The 14,966-nt window shown below is 42.7% G+C and overlaps 1 protein-coding gene across 1 annotated transcript in view; it reads right to left on the bottom strand.

Moving 5' to 3' along the window:
• Nucleotides 1-6,158: 6,158 nt before the first annotated feature.
• Nucleotides 6,159-14,966, bottom strand: part of lrfn1 (leucine rich repeat and fibronectin type III domain containing 1) — a gene marked incomplete at its 3' end in the record, with an annotated part of 40,539 nt that continues 31,731 nt past the window's right edge. The window contains exons 2-3 of the mRNA XM_083887108.1: nucleotides 12,318-13,726; nucleotides 6,159-7,065 (exon numbers count right to left, since the gene is read on the bottom strand). Coding sequence (XP_083743234.1) covers nucleotides 6,159-7,065; nucleotides 12,318-13,705 — 2,295 coding nt within the window. The 5' untranslated portion in view covers nucleotides 13,706-13,726. The remainder of the gene's footprint in view (nucleotides 7,066-12,317; nucleotides 13,727-14,966) is intronic.

The raw sequence follows: 14,966 nt of genomic DNA, 5'->3' as shown, positions 1-14,966 counted from the left end.
CTCAATCTATGAAATATTGTAATAACACTAACTAGCGTGTGTTTAATGCTAATGAGCAAATGTTAGCATGTCTTTGTGTGTAATGCTTACTAACACTAAAGCATAATAAACATTAACATTGGGCAAATGTTACCTGGTTAACATAGCACTATGAGCATGTTAGCAGGCTGGCTTTAGCATGCTAGCATTGACATTTCAAACATGATCACCTTATGCTATCAAGCAAGGGCTAGTAGCGAGATAACAATGCTAGCCTCCTGAATTTGCATTTGAACACTTATTTATTTGCACACGTAAATTAGCGTTGAACAAAAACGCACGTCAACGTGCTAGAATTTAGTGAACGTTGAGAGGTTAAATGGTCAATTATCAGCATTATGAGAATGTTAGCAAGCGGACGTGCATGTGCTTGCATTAGCATTTAGCTCAAACGCAGAAATTACTTGTGGGTGACAGACTTAGGTATGAAAATAAGTGGACATTTTTACAATTTGCTGCACTGAAGTTAAAATCCAAACTTGCATTATAAAAAAAATATTTTGCAGACTGCAAATCATGTTTATGTTTTGAAATCATGTTGCGCCACCTACCGCTGTCTACCAATCATTGCAGTCAGTAGAGTCTCAGCTGCCGAGCAACCCCGGGTCGCCAGTTACGTCAGAAAACGAAACCTAAAAGACCTCGGTATTTTGAATTTGAGTGTAGTAACCGTTTTTGGCCACAGTCTTACATGTGGCGCCTTTAATGCTAATTTTCTTCATTATTCACTGATTTGATTGATTATAAATCAACATAGGTATAAAATCGATATTTGCTTCATTTTAAAATGTCATGTTTTATTTGTTAAATTGTGATAAAATCAACGATACTACCGGAGAAAAAAAAATGCTGCACTATCAGCGTTTAAGTTACAGCTTAAATACAGTGATATCAAACAGCCTTATATTACTGTCTCGGTGGACAATACCAAGTCAAGACAATTTCTGTTTGCAGTCACTAAGAAGTGCTGATTGGACACAACACACTTTGCTCGATCCTCAGTCGGCGTTCACTAGTTTGAGACCGTCTGGGCCAATTTGGTCGCTGAGGCGACGCCTCGGCCTCGTCCTGCCTAAGCAGATTTTCTGTTGAATGATGTTTTAGAGCAGAAATACTCAAATTCTCCCGCTGCGGGGGGGAACGGTCAGCAGCACATTTGCAGACGAGAAAGCATCAGCATTTAACGACGAGACGGATGAAGTGACAGCTGCAACATTTGCACCCTGAGGTTTCAGCGAAAAACAATATTTCAGCTGAAGAAGAGCTGAAGGTGTGTATATAAAAGAGATTGTGTTTTTATTACTGGAAAGCGTGATGGAACCACCAAACCGGGGGGTGGGGGGGTGAGGGGGGAATGGGATGACCCACTTCTGCGACTCAATCCTCTCTGTGTGATTGAAGCTGAGGCGTAAAAAACCTGCAGCGTGTTTTCATCTGTGCAGCTGTGTTTGATGTCAGTCTGTGATCAGCAGAGAGGCGGCCATTTCTGCAGCAGCAACACAAACACACCCTCAGAAAAATAACACACGTTAAAACAAGCGCATGAAAAATACACAGAAAACACACGAGTCATCAAATCCTCACCCTGAAATTTGTAATATGCATTTTTTTTTTTAAATATATCTTTTTTTATTTAACAAGGAAGGAAACCTGGTGGTTCACAAAGACTGGGTTGAGGCCCAAAGATGGGCCGCAGGAAATTTTGGTGGTCCCAAACAAATTCTTCAGAAAATATATATACACACGTATATATGTGTATATAAACATATATACACACATATATACACACGTATATATGTGTGTATATAAACATATATACATACATATATACATAAATGTATACATATACACATACATACATATATATATGTATATACATAAATATATACATATATATGTATACATATATACATAAATACATATATATACATACATACATATATGTATACATATATACATATATACATACATACAAATATACATACATACATATACATACAAATATACATACATACACATATATATACATACATACATTATGTATACATACATACATATACATATATACATACATACATACATATATATGTATACATACATACATACATATATACATACATACAGACATACATATTATGTATATATACAGTACATATACATATACATACATATATACACATATGTATATATACATATATATATATAAAGGTGAATTCAATTTATTTGCCAAATAAATAACAATAAAATCTTTAGTTTTAAACACTAAAATATTTGTAAAATACTTGATCTAAAAGTATATCCTGTTTATCTTTGTCTATCGCAGCATTTTTAATTTAGAAGTCTTACATTAAATTATTCTTATTCTTCTTATCATAATGATATAGAACATAAATTAAATATATTATATTAACATATTATTTTATATTCAATTTGCAACTCTTTTGATGAATAAAAGTCTGACTTTTAATGGAAAACACAACACAATTTGCATAGGTGAGCTCAAACTTTTGAACGATAGTGTATATATTATAAAACGTATCTGTGTCTAGGCCGAGGTTATTATAGTAAACAAAGACTAATGCAATAACGAAAACTATTAAAACCATTTTCGTAAACTGCAATAAAAACAAAAAAACTGAATTGTGTGTTTATAAAACTAATAAAAAATGGAGTGAAAATGTGTCATTATTTCATACATAATCCTTTTGGGTTCATAGGAAGTGTTAACTTTTCCTCTGCCGGCAATTTTGAAATGTTGTATTTCAGACACAACACTCATTATCACCTTTTTGAATCTTGCACCTGACAAATACTGCACATTACAAAAGACTAACACTAAAACCAAACATTTAAACAAAAAAAACCCAAACCATTATAACTGTGGTGTGAACACGAATGACAGTTGTTAAAAACCTTTAAACCTTTAATAAACAGGACATTTTAACAGTGTCATCACTGTAATTCATCCTCACTGCAGTCTGCATGTCATTAAGGCTTTGTGTCCCCCTAGTGGTCGGAAAGCACCGTTACAGCCCAGTGGAAAAAACATCTGGCTGCATTTGAATGCAGCGACACGTCCTCGTGTCCCTCGTGTCCCTCGGCGCCCCCTGGTGCAGCTTTTTCCACAGAAGCTTTTCAAAATAGTACTCACCCGATCAAATATTTATCATCTCCACTCAGGCAGGTGTCCTCATGTCCTCGTGTCCTCGTGTCCTTCCCTGACCTGGACATTTAGACCACTGCTGCTGCTGAGGCACAAGAAGACGACAACACACACACACACACACACACACACACACACACACACACACACACACACACACACACACACACACACACACACACACACACACACACACTCTTGTACTTGCTGCATACCGAGGACTGGGTTAGGAACAGCATTTCCACTTTATAAATCAACAATTGACAATGACAAATATCTACTTGGTCCAAAATTTGACAATACCGTCATACTATACTATGTCGTCCAAAAAATGAAAACATTTTTGACCAGCAATTTTTGGTCCAAAATTTGACAAAAACGTCATACTATACTATGTCGTCCAAAATTAAAAAAAAAAAATTGTACCCAAAATTTCACAGAAATGTCATACTACACCATGTCATCCAAAATTTGACAAAGACGTCATACTACACTATGTCGTCCAAATTTTAAAAATAAAATTTGACCAAAAATTTTTGGTCCAAAATTTGACAAAAATGTCATACTATACTGTCGTCCAAAATTTGAAAAAAAAAAAAATGTACCCAAAATTTGACAAAAACTTCATACTATACTATGTCGTCCAAAATTAAAAAAAAAATTGACCAACAATTTTTGGTCCAAAATTTGACAAAAACGTCATACTATACTATGTCGTCCAAAATTTTTAAAAAAATAATTGTACCCAAAATTTGACAAAAACGTCATACTACACTGTCATCCAAAATTAAAAAAAGAAAATTTGACCAAAAATTTTTGGTCCAAAATTTGACAAAAACGTCATACTATACTGTCGTCCAAAATTTGAAAAAGAAATTTGACCAACAATTTTTGGTCCAAAATTTGACAAAAACCTCATACTACACTATGTCATCCAAAATTAGATTTTTTTTTGGACAAATTGAGAAAAGCATGTTATAGCAGCCTAAGGAAGTGATTTCATGTCATCCAAAATTTGGAAAAAAAATTTGACAAAAAAATTTTGGTCCAAAATTTGACAAAAACGTCTATGTCATACTACACTATGTCATCCAAAAGTTGGAAACATTTTTGAACAAAATTTTTTGGACCAGCATTTCCACTTTATAACTCAACACAATTACAAATATCTACTTCATGAATGACATCTATAAAGAACTACTGGTTGCAGTACCATAACATGTCTGCAGGTGGAGCCCCAGAGCAAAACGTGAGTGAAACACCTGGACTGGAAAACGGATTTTTGTACCAAAATGAGGAGCTCTGTTAAAAACAGAGTAAAGCATGTTTACAACCTAAGGAAGTAAACAAAGTGATGTCCTCACTTCGTAAAAATGACCTCACTTTGTTGGTTAAAAACCCTCAGTGGTCCTCAGTATGCCACAAGTACAAGAACACACACACACAAAGCAGGCGTGGACAGCGTGGCGTTGGTGCGATGACACAGGTTTTTAATGTAAAAACTTGCGGCCGACGCCCGAATGCTTTGTAAAAAGTCATGTGACGTATGACTCGCTTACTTTACATAGTTAGTACACATACACCAATGTTTTAATATACTTATATATGTCTCTTTTTTTTGTTTTCCGCTCTTTCGCTCGTTTGTTTGTTTGTTTGTTTGTTTGTTTGTCGTCTTTTCTTCGTCTTCTTCTTCTTCTTTTTTTTGTTGTCGTTGATCTAGACCAGCCAGATACAGAACTGAATAATAATATACAGTCACATCTGGAACAACATCTATGTAACACGGTAAAAGTCCGACTGTGGGAGAGGACACTGTGTCTCTGGTCCGTCCTCTCCGTCTGTCCCCGTCCCTCCGTCCGTCCTCTCTCTACTCTAACATTACAAACTGTGTGTAAAACTCTTTTTTTTAATTATTATTATTATTATTTTAATCATCATCATTATTATTATTGTATAGACTGGTGGGTGATACTTGTCCTCGTATCTCGTGTCTTCTGTGCAAAAGTTTTTTTAATTTTTTTTTTTTAAATTCATCGACTCTCTTTTTGAAAGAAAAACAAAACATGATTGACATAACAGGATACCTACAGTTGTTTTATATGTGTTTTTTTTTTCTTTAAAAAAACAAACAAACAATTACGTACATCCACAGGCCACGCCTCCCTTTGGCGCGTCACGGGGGAAGAAGAAGAAGAAGAAAAAAAAATGAATAAAAATCAATCCAAAGTGACAATGCTTCCCCCCCCCGGGGATCGGATGAAAGAGAGAGAGAGAAAACAGTGAGCAGCGTCCTCCATTTTCAGAATAAGGCACTGCTGCGTAAAAAGACAGGACACGGCCCTAATCTGGGATTATGACGAGGAGGCAGGAGAATGGCAGGACAGTTATGCTGCGTTCCAGAGAACCGTCCAAAACAGTTGGACGTGGGACTTATCCGACCTCCAACTAGAAAAAAGTGCACTGGAATACCTGTCGAAGTGTGGGACCTCGTACTCGCGAAGTCGGGGCTGATTGACCTAACCCCGACTTCACCAAAATGACGTCGGAGGATAATGGCGGCGCCCACGGAGTCACACGAATAGGCTATCAACTTTACTTTTCTGTGTGTAGACTTGTTTTAAACACAGCAGTTTTATCGCATGAAGATATGTAGGGCTACGGTAAAAGTAAGTAGGGCTACGGTAAAAGTAGTACACTCACGGACAGTCAAAACGCCTCTTCAAACATAAATCTAAAGCGCGGCGATCCGTCCGTTTTTCTCAAACATTCGACTTCAATCGCTGGAACGCTTCGAAGTAGGAGCTAGTACAATCCAGGTAGAATAAGTCCCACATCCCATTTGTTTTGATGGGCTCTGGAACGCAGCATTAGCCGCTCCCCCCCGCCCGCCGCCCCGGGTGTACGTACGTGAATGTGCTTGCGTTTAATCGGAACGAATGTGCGTCGCTCGCGGCGCTCAGACCGTGCTCTCCAGCATCCACTCGGTGCTGCTGAACGTGACCCCGCGGTTGGCGAGCGGCGACGACGACGACTCCGCGTCGAGCTGGTTGGTGGACTTGTGCCACCTCGTCCTCGCCCGGCGCGGGTAACTGTGGCTCTGGAATATGGAGTAGTCGCCGCCGTCGAAGGAGAACCGGTGCCTAGTTCGTGCCAGCTCGTTGGGCAGCAGGCCCACGTTGGCCAGGGCGCTCTTCTTGTCCTTGGCCTCCTTGGCGCCGATGAGGCACAGCGACATGGTGGAGCCCGTCAGGCTGCTGTCCGTCTGCGTGTCCTCGGACGGCGGACCGGAGCAGTGGGCGTCCAGGCTGGTCCTCCTCTTCATCCGGTCCGCCGTCAGCGGAGGCAGCTCCACCTCCAGGACGGCGGTGGTGGTGGCGGCGGCGGCGCCGCCCGGCTCCTCCCTCTTCTCGTCGTGCACGCGCAGCACCATGGCCGTGCACTCTTTGGGCGCCGGGGCCTCGCGCTGGCCGCCCCCCTCGTCCGACGGCTGCTTGGAGGCGGAGCGCCGCAGCCGCTGCTGGCTGCCGTTGGTCTGCGAGTGCGTGCTGGAGCTGACCTTGGCCTTGGCGTCCTCCGGGCCGCTGTACGCCTTGTAGCGGATCATCAGGATGATGATGAACACCAGCACCGAGGCCACGATTATGCCGCCGATGATGATGATCATGGTGCCTCCCAGGAACTGGCTGTGCGGGAAGCGACACTGGCTGACCTCGCTGGCCGTGTGGAACTGCACGCAGCCGACCACGCGCGTGGCCGTCAGCGACGTGATGCCGTCGTCGTAGACCGCCAGCACGCAGAGGTCGTACTCGCGGCCGGCGGCCAGATCGTTGATTAAGAAGTTCTTGCTGGTGGACGGTATCATTCTGCAGAGAGAGAGAGAGAAACAGAAGATAGACACACATTAAAACCATAAACAACCCCTAAAACGACTCTCGGCTGTAGTACACATGCCAGGCCTGTATGTGGCGCCACAGGGATATACACCAAACCTGGAGAATATACATTACAATGCATACAATCACAGAAATCACACAAAAAAAAATTTTTTTTAAATTGTTTGCATGTACAAAAACACAAGGGTGGCGTTTTGAGATGTTTCCACTTTGCGCTCATGTTTAATTTTTTTAGTGTGTCAAATTTCAGCTACATGGGCTGTTGATTTAAAATTTTCCAGGGGGCGCTGTGGTGCCATTTTGCCTTGCAACCCACATCAGGCTTGTGCAGTTGTTGTGCTGTTGACGTGTGTGTCAGGTTTCATGAGTATCTGTTCATCCGTTGGCCGGCATGTCCAATTTTCCAATTTCCTAGCAGAATTTGCAGCGTCGCCACGGTAACACCGTTACGCAAAAAGTCACGATATTTACAACTCAGACACAACATTGCATTTTGAGTATTTTGCCGAAATTTGAGGTGGATACGATAATCCCTGTGCGAACAGCGCATTTTCCATATTTTCAGTATTTCAACACGTCGACAATTTCCGTTTTTCTAGCAAAATTTGCAGTGTCGCCATGGTAACATCATTCCACAAAACGTCACGATATTTACAACTCTGAATCAACATTCAGTTTTAATATTTCGCCAAAATTTGCGGTGGATACGATAATCCCTGTGGGAAAAGCATGTGGAAATATTTTCAATATTTTCAGTATTTCAACACGTGGATAAGCAATTTTCGCGTTTCTGGCAGAATTTGCAGCGTTGTCATGGTAACATTGTTGCGCAAAACGTCACAATATTTACAACTCTGAATCAACATTTCATTTTGAATATTTCGCCGAAATTTGAGGTGGATACGATAATCCCTGTGGGAACAGCGCATTTTCAATATTTTCAGTATTTCAACAAAATTTGCAGCGTCACCATGGTAACACCGTTGCGCAAAACGTCACGATATTTACGACTCTAAATCAACATTAGGTTCTAAATATTTAGCCAATATTTGCACTGGATACGATAATCCCTGTGGAGCGCACGATTCAATATTTCCAATATTCTTAACTGTTCCATGTGGATAAAAAACATGATACGGCACAAAACTCCTCCTCGTGTGTGTGGGCCCTAAAATATAAACTCCGGCTCTGGCAGATAATCATAAAAAAGCAGCACACTCCATTAAAGCCGACTCGCGAGAGAATCTGTCACGTTATAAAACGCCAATAAGAACTCGCTCTGTCGACATCGTGTTTGAAACGACAGAGAAAGACGACAACGGACTGAGACGACGGCGGCGACGACACGACAGCTGCCGGCTCAACGACGACGGCAGTTACGATAAACCCGAGGTCGCGTTTGTGTCGGCGACGGCGTGATTACACGACGACGAACACGGAGGGTCATCGCTGGAGTTAATGTAATTACTAGCTTGTTCCGTTTCTGCCCCGTGGGGGAAGAATGTGATCATCTGCACGTAATAATGTTTCACCTAAAGACAAAACAACCAAATGAGAAAATTATACGACAGAGCGACTCATTATATCTGACAAAAGTCAGCGTTTTAATCCTTTAACGCGGCTCGGATTTGATCTGCGTCAGTTACTGCAGAACACATCAAAACATTAGCATCGTACTTGAAGGGACAGTGTGAAGTGTCACTCACCTGTTGAACTATAACGTAGCCTAAAGTTAGCATTAAAGGTGCATTATGTAATAAATGATAAAATCCTCCTAATGTGTCACAGAGACTCAGGAATAATGTTCATATAACAAACTGAACTCACCAACAACAACAGTACAGACAAAATATTTGCATTAAAAAAAATATTTTGCAGACTGCAAATCATGTCTATGTTTTGAAATCATGTTTTGGCGTCATGTGGCGCCACCTACCGCCGTCTACCAATCATTGCAGTCAGTAGAGTCTCAGCTGCTGAGCAACCACGGGTTGCCAGTTACGTTACAAAACGAAACCTAAAAGACGTCGGTATTTTGAATTTGAATGTAGTAACTGTTTTTGGCCACATTCTTACATATGGCGCCTTTAAATCTCAAACGGGAAGAAGCTCAGTTTGTCCATTACGGGCTACTGTAAAAACATGGTGGCTCAAAATGGCCGCCGAAGTGTGACTAATACTTCCTGTTACCTCTAATGTATCACAACAGTAATACCAAATACCAAGCGTTTTGGCTAAAAGAGGAAGTAGTAAAAAGCCAAAGTCAGTGGCTCTTATTTTGAAGGCCAGGTTGAAAGGAAGTGGTGCTATCAGGTAAACCAGATTGAGTGACTTATATAAAGCTGGTTTTCACTCACGACTCAGCATATTGGGGATTCATTGAGATACTTTATCGGTATACTCTCTCCTGACATACGTCACGTATTCTACTAGTATTTTTCTTTATGTTTATAAAGAGTAACTAAAAGTATTTGTTGATCCAGGTGCAAATCTTGAAATTATACACGTTGTGATAAAAATCGAAAAAAGTAACGCGAGTAGAACCGAGCCGAGTCGAGCTAGAAATGTAAAATGGAGCTAATTGATGGCCGTCATGTCCAATTTTCCTATTTTCTGGCAGAATTTGCAGCGTCACCATGGTAACACCGTTACGCAAAAAGTCACGATATTTACAACTCTGAATCAAGATTAGGTTTTAAATATTTCCACAAAATTTGAGGTGGATACGATAATCCTTGTGGGAACAGCGCATTTTCAATATTTTCAATATTTTCAATATTTTCAGTATTATACTTAAGACTTAAAAGGTCATCTATCGCTTAGTAAGCAGTATTTCCTGTCATGTTTATATCACGTTAAATGTAAACATTTTACAATGTGTTGTTTTTTCAAAGTATTCTGATTCTCATTCTGGTAACTTTGCATCGAAACCGTGTGAATTCTCGTCTCAATTAAATCCGTTACATTTTGACGACTTTACAAACGCGCGTGACGTGTCAAAGAGCAGGAAATGATTCGATTAGTTGACGGCGGGGGGGTCGAGACGCGGCGGGATTAAATTTATCAGGATATGACTTTGTGTCGCGGTGATCTAATTTATAGTTTCTCGGTACATAAGTGATATTATTGTGTGTCACACTGTGAAAATATCTGCGCTAAACTTTCGGTAAAATAAGTTTCCAAAGAAAAGCTCCACCTTGACCTTTTTTCCCCCCAACACTGAAATGTCAGCGTTGACGTGTTAAAATCTAATTATGTCACGATTTGCCGTCTTTCTTTGAACAATAAGAGCTGATACTGTTGTATAATTTAAACGTCTGGATGTATATGCCGTGCTGCTGCTGCTGTTTCCTTCGCTCGTAAATAATTGATCTGAAAGTTGCTTCCACCGCCGCGGACGAGCCGATCGTTAGACGACCGCATCCGAGAACAAACTCCTGTCTTGTAAGCAATTAACGCAGACGCTCGCTAACGACAGAAAATAAAGCTACGCGGCCCTCACGTTGTTGTTTGTTGTCACGTTATGTTTTTAATGACGGCGGAAAAAAAAAACACATCTCAGTCGGTCGTTTAAAGAGCTGGACGCTAATGATTTACTCAGCTAATGGCTACAAATAACACTCCGCACTGTTGTCGTCGTCGTAGCCTGTTTAGAAAAATCTGCTGTGGAAAGTGATGCCCAGGAAGTGGGATGGAGCCACCAGGGGGCGACCTCTGGCTACTACGACTACTATGACACAAAAACCAACACCACGTACAGTCAAATCACGAATCTTGGAGCTATTTTAGCGTCCATTTTAATATAAAGAACAATCTTCTACGTCCGTAACTTGAGTACAATATTTAGGCTACGTACACAGCTAGCTAAGTATCGGAAAATAAAATGCGAAAACCTCGTTTTAGGTCACTGAAAACGAATATTATATAAAACTAATGTGGGTAAAAATCTAGTTTCCCATTGTTGTTCTTTTTCAGGATTTTGATTAGCTATACTTCCAGTTACACTGCCACCTACAGGTCTGGCATGGTCACGGCAGTGCTCAACGGCATATTTATGTCTCTCAAGACAACCTTGTGTATACAGTGTTTGTTTGTACAATATTTGGTTTCTATAAATCCTGCACTACGGGGTAACTATCCTTGTCCCAGTATACAAACATTGGGATTGAACCACCAGGGGGCGACATCTGGCGACAACTACTACTACTCAAAAACCAATCTCGGAGCTGTTTTAGCGTCCATTTTAATATAAAGAACAATCTTCTACGTCTGAAACTTGAATACAATATTTAGGCTACGTACACAGCTAGCTAAGTATCGTAAAAAAATAAAATGCGTTTTCTCCCTTCATTTACACGAAAACGTCGTTTTAGGCAGATTAAATTCAGGCTCCTCCAGTCTAGACTTATCCATGTTTTTCTCTGTGTTGTACGGTGGCCCTGAGGTGCAAAACACAAACACAAATCACACAACGCAAACACAAAAGCTATGTTAAAATATGTTTTCTGCTTTTGTGTTTGCGTTGTGATTTAATGTTTTTGTGTTTTCTGCTTTTGTGTTGTGTGATTTGTGTTTCCGTTTTGAATTAATGTTTTTGTGTTTTTGATTTGCGTTTGTGTTTTTTGATTTGCGTTTGTTTGTTTGTTTTGCACCTCAGGGCCACCGTAGTGTTGTCATCGAAACCACGTTAGCATGTCAGACTAACATGTTGACTTTAAAGGTATAGTGCGACATTTACTGTTACAGCTGAATATCACCTCACTCTTGCTATGTAGCCTTCAGTTAGCATCACAACTTTGTCCGGTGTGGGCTACTGTAAACACATGGCGGTCCAAAATGGCCGCCTCTGTAGACCTGACCCGAATATAGAAAAGGCTAAAAGAAAATTCACATTATTAAAAATGCAATATAATTATTTTATCTTCATTTTCTACTCACTTCTTGGTCAAACTAAGACAATAATCAGATCGATTATATACCGACTGTTTACCATAATCTGTGAATATATGAATGACTCATTATACATTCAGAGCACGTTACAGTGCATTCTGATGTTAATGATATTTTAATTTATGCAAAAGAATTCTTCCTCTGTGTGTCGCCCACACCTCCAACCTGCTGCTTATTTTTGGACACACTTAATCCTCTTTTTTTTGCATCTTTGGTATCCGTCAATCTGCCGTAACAGACCTTCGGCAGACGGTCGGGTGCAGACGTCTCACCTGTACACCAGCGTGTCGTCCGCCGAGCTGTTGTACTGGATCTGGTACATCCTGATGCCCGGGATGTGTCGCTCGCTGGGCCAGCGGATCACGGCGGACGAGGAGGTCATCTCGCTGACCACCACCCTCCTGTCCTGCTTGTCGTAGCCCTTGGTGTCGTTGCCGGACTTGGAGGAGGTGGTGATGTCGGAGAGGCCGGGGTCCTCGCGCATGTGCCCCGTGTTGTTCACGAACAAGGGCAGCGGGATCATGTCGATCTCCACGGCGGCGGTGGCGATGCCGGCCGCGTTGGACGCCACGCAGCTGAACGCGCCGCTGTCCTTCAGCGTGGTGATGAGGATGTCCAGGGTGCCGTTGTCGTACAGGAGCGTGCGCGAGCTGTTGTGCACCAGTTTGCCGTCCGGCGAGCGCCAGTGGATCTTGGGGTCCGGGTCGCCCACGGCTTTGCACTTGAGCGTCACGCCCTGGCCCTCCATGACGTAGGGCTTGGTGGCGAGGTGTTTGGTGATCAGCGGCGGCTCGCAGATGAACTCCTCCTCCTGTATGGACCAGAAGTACTTGTCCATGAGGAGCTCCGGCGAGGCGCAGGTCTCCAGGTCGTCCTCCCGCGTGAGCCGCCGCAGCCACAGCAGCTCGCAGTTGCAGTGGAGGGGGTTCCCGCCGAAGCTCACGACCAGAGACGACGAGCTGGAGACTTTGGCGTCGGACAGGACCTGGGCGTGCTGGAAGAGGCTGTCGGGCGGCAGCTTCTGCAACCGGTTGGACGTCATGTCCAGGCGCACCAGCTTGGTGAGCAGCGTGAACGTGCCCGCCTCGATGTGGTCGATCAGGTTGTGGTCCAGCGTGAGCGTGTTGATGTTGGCCATCCTGGCGATGGCGTCCCACGGCAGGCCGCGCAGGTTGTTGTTGGACAGGTCCAGGTCTTCGATGGTGGCGACGAACTCGTCGAAGGCGGTGCCGGCCACCTGGTGGATCTGGTTGTTGCCCAGGATGAGGTGCCTGAGGTTGACCAGGCCCTTGAAGTGGTCGCTCTTGATCACGCTCAGGCGGTTGCCGTCCATGTGGAGCGCGCGCAGCGAGCGCAGCCCGGCGAAGGCGTGCGGCGCGATCTGGCTGATGGTGTTGCGCGACAGCGTGAGGTGGACCAGGCTGGTCATGTTCAGGAAGTCTTTCTTGCGGACGACGGTGATGAAGTTGTCGGTGAGCCGCAGCTCCACCGTCTTGCGGTCGATGGTCGGCGGCACGAACAGCAGACCCGTCTTGGCGCAGAGCAGCGTCAGGGTGGGCGACAGGTGCTGGCAGATGCAGCGGCCGGGGCAGCTGTAAGCGTCCGCCGCCGCCGCCGCCGCCGCCGCGCACAGCAGGACAGACAGAAGCAGACGATCCATCGTTGATCTGTTTCCAGGTTCCTGTGAGAGAGAGAGAGACACAGTCATGAGGGTGAACCTCGTTTGCAACAGAGCACACACACACACACACACACACACACACACACACACACACACACACACACACACACACACACACACACACACACACACACACACACGAGAGGAATAAAATCATTCAGAAAACCGTTATTTTTACACACAAACTCCAATTAGTGCAGGTGAACGTGACCTCAGCGTTTAACCCGTCATTATTACACCATCACACCAGGAGTGAACTCACACACACACACACACACACACACAGAGGCGCAGCTTGTGAACAGGCAAGGCAGGCAACTGCTGGGGGCCCCGAGCCCATAGGGGGCCCCCGACACTCGGAGCCTGAGGGCTGTTTTTACTGAAATGTGCAGTGAGCAGCCGCCTCCCCGTCCCCCTTAAAAAACAATGACATCTCAGTAGAAAACCCCCCCCCCCAAAGGGGCCCCACCTCAATTTAACCTGTGTGAAGTTATCGTTCTGCAAGTTGTAAAATGAAGAGGATTATTTACAGTGTAATGCATAACTTTTTTACTCAGTTTATATATGTTTTTTTCAGTTATTTACAGTATTTTATTGTTCTATATATTTATATTGTTTTATAATGTGGGTTCTTTACAGTGTAATGTATTTTTTTTACTTAGTTTACATAGTTTTTTTAAAAGTTATTTACAGTATTTTATTGTTCTTTACATTTAGATGTTCACATACGTTTTAATAACAAGGTTGTTATTAAATGTTATTTCATTCATTTAAAAAAATAAAAATAAAAATATATATATATATTTTTTTTTTTAACTGGTTGGAAGGTCCCCCTGAGAATTTTTGCTTCGGGCCCCTACAGACTCTAGAATCGCCTCTGACACCAGGAGTGAACTCACACACTCACACACACACACCATGTGCAGCACTTTCATTCTCCCACAGAATTGCTGCCTTGCTCACAAACAGCCCAGACCTCCACTCTCCACAGGATTCCAACCTGTGAAACCTCCATTTTACGAGCCCAGTTCCCTCCCACTTGACCGCGGGGGCTGCACAAAAACATTTCTGCCCAGTTTTGACCCCTGGACCTTACAAGGAGCATTAATACATGTTAATAACGCTTAATTAAAGGTGCAATTATGCAATAAATAATAAAGCAACTGGCCATATAATCCTCCTAATATGTCACAGAGACTCAGGAATAATGTTCATATAACAAACTGAACTCACCAACAAC

The sequence above is a fragment of the Microchirus variegatus genome, assembly GCF_963457635.1.
Source record: "Microchirus variegatus genome assembly, chromosome: 3".
Taxonomy (NCBI): domain Eukaryota; kingdom Metazoa; phylum Chordata; class Actinopteri; order Pleuronectiformes; family Soleidae; genus Microchirus; species Microchirus variegatus.
The sequence above is the reverse complement of the archived record's forward strand: the minus strand, read 5'-3'. Positions and strand labels throughout refer to the sequence as shown.